Source organism: Brassica oleracea, chromosome C7, assembly GCF_000695525.1.
Source record: "Brassica oleracea var. oleracea cultivar TO1000 chromosome C7, BOL, whole genome shotgun sequence".
NCBI classification, from domain to species: Eukaryota; Viridiplantae; Streptophyta; class Magnoliopsida; order Brassicales; family Brassicaceae; genus Brassica; species Brassica oleracea.
The window spans coordinates 5356483-5363274 of record NC_027754.1 but is presented as its reverse complement, the minus strand read 5'-3'; the positions used below and the strand labels follow the sequence as shown (position 1 = coordinate 5363274).

Below are 6792 nucleotides of genomic sequence, written 5' to 3'. Positions count from 1 at the left end.
CCATAGGAAGAAATGAAGGAATACTCCCCATTACATTAACATACTTGAATGGCCTTTTAATTTTCTCACTCTGAGGAAATAGTTGTACTCTCCACCGCATATGATCTGAGCACTCTCCTGGTTCAAACACAAAGTAAGCATTACTGAACCTATGCACTGCTTCCTCATTGAGCAAAACCCTATCCAACTTCTTGCAGATAACTCCTTCTTCTCTTTTATTACACCAAGTGTATAGAGACCCTTGGTAAGCCATGTCTGTAAGATGACAGTGATATACCATACTTTGAAAATCTCTCATCCCACTTGGTATACTACACGTATTTGCATACCTGGAGCTCTCCTCACCCTCTAATATCTTGTTGAAATCTCCCATTAACATCCAAGCTTTATTTTTCATACTAGGAGAGTCATGATGATGCGCAAGATCTTCCCACAACACCCTTCTCTCTTCTACTTGATTACTTGCATATATACACGTGCAGGAGAACGCAACTTCATCTTTCAGCTCCACCATTACGGTAATTAATGGATCTTACTTATAGACTGGCGTTATTCGAACAGAATCCCTCCAAAGAAACCATATTCTACCTCCTTGACTGTCTTCGTAATTGGTAATAAAAGACCAGTCTCGAAAAACAGTACTCAAAATCCTCCCATCTTTCCTTTCTCTAACCCTTGTTTCCAATATGCACCCAAATTTTAAATCTCTGCTTCTCAACCACTCACTGACCACGGAATGTTTCAAAACTTTATTCAATCCGCGCACATTCCAAAAGAAACTTCCCATTTTTAAAGCTTTCGTCTAGAAGACCTTTTGCTCTTTGGATTATCATCCTGAGCTTTAGTCTTCTGGACTCTCTTCCCCCCTTTCTGTCCTGCTGGCTTCTCTTTTTGATCCAATATCTCATCTTCTAACAAGTCTTCCTCTCTTATGTCACTTACATCATCCTCAACAATGTTATCTTCCTCCGCACCAATTGATTCTTCTGCCTGTATTTCCCCTTCTTATTTATCATCCAAACTCAATATAGCATATTTTGACGCCGAAATTTGTACCTCCATCTCCTGTCTGCGTAGAGGAGTTTGAGTCCTCCCTTCCTTAGGAGAGATTAGAGACCAGGTAGTTCCCTTATTTTCTGTAACACCCATAACCATAACATCCTTGTTAAATTCTGAGTTATTAACCTTCGTTGCCGAAGTGCCTAACTCCCCTTTCTCCAACCTTCCTCCGTATTTAAATCTCCCACACCAGGAATCTCCTTAGGTTTACTTCGATCTTTAGAACCACTTCCCTCAACCACCCCCTGTTCTCCGAGCTTCTTCTCTTTCTTTTTCAACACACAGACTTTATCTGTATGTCCCCACTTCTCACATAGACTACACCTCGACGGCAGCAACGGGTAATAGAACTCTGCAGTGAACTCCTTCCCATCAATAACAAAATCTATCTCTTTAGGAAGAGTCTTCGATACATCCACATTCACAAAGATTTTCGCCTCATCAAAATTTGAACACGCAATTGTCTCTGGATGCAGATGCACTGGTAAGCCTACAGTACTTGTCATGAAACTCAAAGCCTCCCAAGAAAACATATGCAACGGTACCTTCCTTAAGTGAACCCACATTGGAATGGCCTCCTCTTCCTGCTTCTCCTCTTCTGTTTTAAGAGTCCATTTCTTAACAATCATGGGAACACCCGCGATATTCCACATCCCCCTTTTGATAATTTTCTCTCTAACCTTATGATTCTTAATCCTGAACCTCATCGTCGTAGCATTCACATCATATACCTCCACCTTTGTTGTTGGATCACCATAGCTCCAGATCTTGTTCACCACCATATGAACTTTCGCAATATGCGGTGATATGTCCATAAACTTTCCAACAATGAAATCCTCCCACAAAGGAGTGGCATCCGAAAGAAGATCATTCGGAATCACTACCTTGTGCTTGACATCCATCGATTTTACCTCAACCTCATACTTCTTTAGACTTCTTCGATCTTGCGCCACCAACGCCCAGTTTTCAATTCCCTTCAACCATTTCGCTTCCCTCGATTCATCTAACACGACCTCCTGAATATTTTGATTTCTCCCCACCGCTTCAAAGGAGCCCGGCGGTGGAGCCGTATCCATCGAAACCCTAGATCTCTCAATCGTACTCAGAATTGCCTAAAAAATCGCCTTCTCCAAAACGCTGCGTTTTCACTCCTGCTTTCTGACTTTCTCTATATTCTCAGATCCTTCAAAGGAGTCAGGGTAACTTGTTAATACTGTCAAGCCAAATACTTCGCTCTTTTCTTCCCATGCCATGCGTTCAATGTTTAGTTTAAACACTGAGAACTTGTTCTTGCGGCGCGTAGACATAACAAAGATGTTTCCATTATGCTCTATCATCAACACCGCTTCTATCCTATTGAAATCTATCTGAAAGAAGGTGGAACTATCCCAAGGCATCACTGGAAGAACATCCCAGGTTGTGCTACAGGGGGGGTTGTAAACCCCGATGTTCCCGCAGTTACTGAAACCATAGAACACACCATTCGAGAAGACACATTTTAACCATTTTCCACTGGATGATTGGTTCTTAAAGCGATGGATGGTCCATACGGTTTCACCAGGCCGCCAAGTAGAGATCACAAAAGGATCTTTGGAACTGATAACTGGGTGAAGGAGACCACCAAACAACTAGTCGATGTAGGAGCGGCTGAGAAAGCTAAGCATTTGCCTGAGAAAAAGCGTGACCTAATGGGTAAGTAGATACACTCCCGGGTAAACGGGTTAAGAAAGAAGCCCAACTCCAAAGGGCTATTCATTGCCATAAGCAACCAACCATCCCTACAATAAACAGGGCCATGGACCTTCAACTCTGGGATATTCTGTTTCTATCTTTGAGACCTTGATGGGTCAAAAATATAGTAGTCTCCGTTTTCTGATGAATAAAAAAGCCAAGGAAGAGTTTGGGACTTTCTGACTGAAACAGCTGCTAGAAACCATGTCTTGCAGACAGCAGAAGCTTTTATGTTGTCTTTTAGTCCGAGGTGGGATAGGATCTCCTGCAAGAGCTCTCAGGGAATATCTAGATCCCACAATCCTGTAATACACTTCTTCTTTTTACTTGATCCATCGTTTACTAGAGCCTTTATACTGCATCAACAATTAAAAGAAGAGTTCATGGTGAATCATCAGAGATATATTACAATATTAGTTATCAAATATGTATTATTCATAATCATTAATTGTCATAATATGTTAATCATATTAGGAAATTATGTAGTTGAATGCAAGGAAATAAAGAATATTCTTTTGTACACTACTAATCAATTTGATAGTTAGTTCAATAAAAAAATATAATATACATTTATATGGACCCACTTATTTTTCTAAGGATTCTAAGAATCATCCTACTGATGACACGTGGCTACGAAAACATGTTGTAATGCTCCAAGATTAATATATAAAGAATATATAATAAGAAATTCAACTCTGATTAGTACGAGGCCTTTTGGGAATGAGCCTAAAAGTAAATCCATGTGCGCTTGCCTTTTAAGTCTAAAGTGGACAATATCCTACTAATCAGATTATAAAGAGTTGGACATGAATTTTAAAAAATTTCAACAATTGGTATCCGAGCGGGATGACGAAAAATCTATAAGAAAACCAAAATACCCTAGGAGTAGGAATGAAGATATGTGGCAGAGATCAAATCAGAAGATCGTGAAAGTTCAGTTGTGGGAGGATCATCCTCAAAGCAACTCAAAGTAACCTTGCGATTAAGGGTACAAGATGGTGCAAAGATGATTCGCTAGAGAAAAGAACACAAGATGACTGTGGTCCTTGGCTTAATGGGGAGAATTAGAGATTTCAATCCAAATCTCACATCGGAAGTTTAGACAAATAATGTCTAATATATAATAAGAAGTCCAACTCTGATTAGTACGAGGTTTTTTGGGAAGAAACCTAAAAGCAAATCCTTGCGGATTTGCTTCTTAAGTCCAAAGTGGACAACATCGTACCAATCAGAAAATAAAGAGTTGGACATGGACTAAAAAAATCCCAACAACAAACACAGGATGATGGCAAGCTTCATTTTCCGGACTCAATCAAACTCTTCTTCTTCACTCGATTATAGTGTTTTAAAGTAACAAAGGAGGAGTAGAAGAAGACATGAAATCAAATATTCTATTTTCGCAAAGAAGAGAAGAAGATGTGAATTCAACTGGGGGTTAGGGTTCTAAAAGTATCAATTTGGTAGTTTTGTTAAGTTAACGATAGCCTATAAAACACCGTGAATTGTAAACGGGAAATTTAACAATAAAAAAAGTTGACCAAAAGTGTAACTGTTATGGTTCAGTCAATAGAAATTTCGGATTTTTTTGGACTAATAAGAACTATGTATTTGTTTTGGCAAATTGACGTGAGTTCAGTATTTAAATGAATGTTTCTCCTTTTTTAAGTAAATAATCTATAAATATATATATTAAGCATTCATGTATAGATCACTTTCCGACAACACCATAGCAACACTGTTTTTGAACAGCTGCAATCTTAATAGACCACTAAGGCCAACTCCAATGGTACACCAAAACACCAAATTTGGTATGATTTCATCTCCAATGGAACACCAAAAATGACACCATCCCACCAAATTTGGTGTAGTGTGAATAGTGTTACACCAAATTTGGTGTAACACTATACATCACATCAAATATTTATTATACATATTTTTATTGTGTTTTATTTAATAATATAATTCAAAAATTATTATTAATCAGTTCAAATTTACAACTAAACATAAATATACAATACTATTTGTATTTTTAAATTATACATGATTAAAATAGTTTTTTTTATTTTATTTTTAAATAGTTCTTTTTATTTTATTTTTAAGTAAAAAATCACTAAATTACTATTGTCATTTTAATATTGTAAAAAATAAAATATCATAGAAATTTTATGCTTTATTTTACTTTCAAATAAGAAATCACTAAATGATTGTTATCATTTACTTTATCTTGTAATGTATTTTTATTTTAAAATATCGATTATAATCTTTATTTAGGTTATATTTAATCAATAATTAAAAATTAATAATATTACATTATTTTAAAGTTAGATTTAATAGTAAATAATTAAATATTTATGTAATATTATTAAATTCACCAAACATTAAAATACCATTTTATTTTTTTGATTTTATAATATAGTTAAACTTGTATTACTAAATAATATAAATTTTATTAAAATAAATATATTATTTTGTTATGGGATTTTCATAATTAATAGTTTTTAATTTAAAATATAATATTTTATATAAAATAAATACATAAAAGGTATAATATTGTTAAATCAAAAATATAAACGTAAATAAATTCTATGAACATATAATTACAAAAATTTAACAAACATAATATTTAAATGTGAAAAAACAATTATTTCTAAATTTTAAATAATACAATTATGAAAATTATAAAAATTATTATAATTAAAAATATTAAATAACATAATATTATTTTTGGTGTAATATTTGGTGTCATTGTTGGAGATGACAAAAAAAATTTGACACCAAAACACTAGATTTGATGTAATATTAACACCAAATTTGGTGTCTTGGTTGGAGATGTCTTAACACCACCATACACATTGTCAACACCAACGCCACCAAACTAAATCAACATCAGACTCCATTGAAAAATACTTGAGACACTACGTCAGACTATATGTCCACACCTACCACATAATGAAACTTCTCTCTCTTTTATCAAGTCTAGTTTCTTCATAAACCACATCCTCTTTTATATATCGGACCAGAACTTAATCTCCAAGTTTTCCAAATACACTTAGTACAACTTTTCATTTTTTTGTGAAAATTTTCGTTTTCAAGAAAACTCTCTTTTGTTTTATGGAAAACTTCCATTTTTCTTTAAGAGCATATACTTTTTTTTTCCTTTTCCAAGCTCAGCAAATCCATATACATCACAAACCACAAACTCCAACATAGCTCATTTTCATGATACACGCATGTTCTAAATCTGATGGTACTACACAAACTGATACCACACATCTCAGCATATTGCATCTTCAAATTTGACATATCGCTAATTAATCTTTCGGTGAAGATGGGATGGAAGCTAAGTTTCAAAATTCAGTTCAGCAAATTGATTTAGAACCTCATCTAATACCATTTTTGTATGCATTTAGATAATCATACATCTTCAGTTATACTTGTCCAACTGTTTATTGCATCAAAATCATTTTTTCCAAAATAGCATAAAACCTGAATAGATTTATAAAATTTAGAAAACTTCAAAACATGCTTAAACACACATTTTAATTCAATACATATACTATTAAGAAGCCTTTTTATTCTCGTTGCTTAGGTTGGAAAAATAAACTTTATGGCTCTAACTGGTGACCATAAAAGAATCTATACTAATAAAAGAGACCTTTTGAGGCTCCATAGAACGTCCACATCAGCGAAAAAAAATTCTCCCGAAAGACGACACGTGGCATAAAATATAGTTTTACATTTTAATATTACTAATTTTTGAAAATTATAAATAATATGTAAACATACAGCATAAAAAATGGAAAAAACTACATTAAACATATGTAAAATTACCATTTTTCACTTGAGAAAAAGACGGTTTATCTCTATAATGTAACATTACCGTTTTATAAAAAAAACAAAAAAAATTATATATAATTTCGAAAATAATAAATACATGTAAACATATAACATAAAAAATGAAAATACTACATTAAACATATGTAAGATTACCATTTTACATTT

The 6792-nt window shown here is 33.9% G+C and overlaps 1 protein-coding gene across 1 annotated transcript in view; it reads left to right on the top strand.

The window, feature by feature from the left end:
• The first annotated feature begins 2594 nt into the window (after positions 1 to 2594).
• Positions 2595 to 6792, top strand: part of LOC106302431 (3-hydroxy-3-methylglutaryl-coenzyme A reductase 2) — a 10337-nt gene continuing 6139 nt past the window's right edge. The window contains exon 1 of the mRNA XM_013738942.1: positions 2595 to 2751. Coding sequence (XP_013594396.1) covers positions 2595 to 2751 — 157 coding nt within the window. The remainder of the gene's footprint in view (positions 2752 to 6792) is intronic.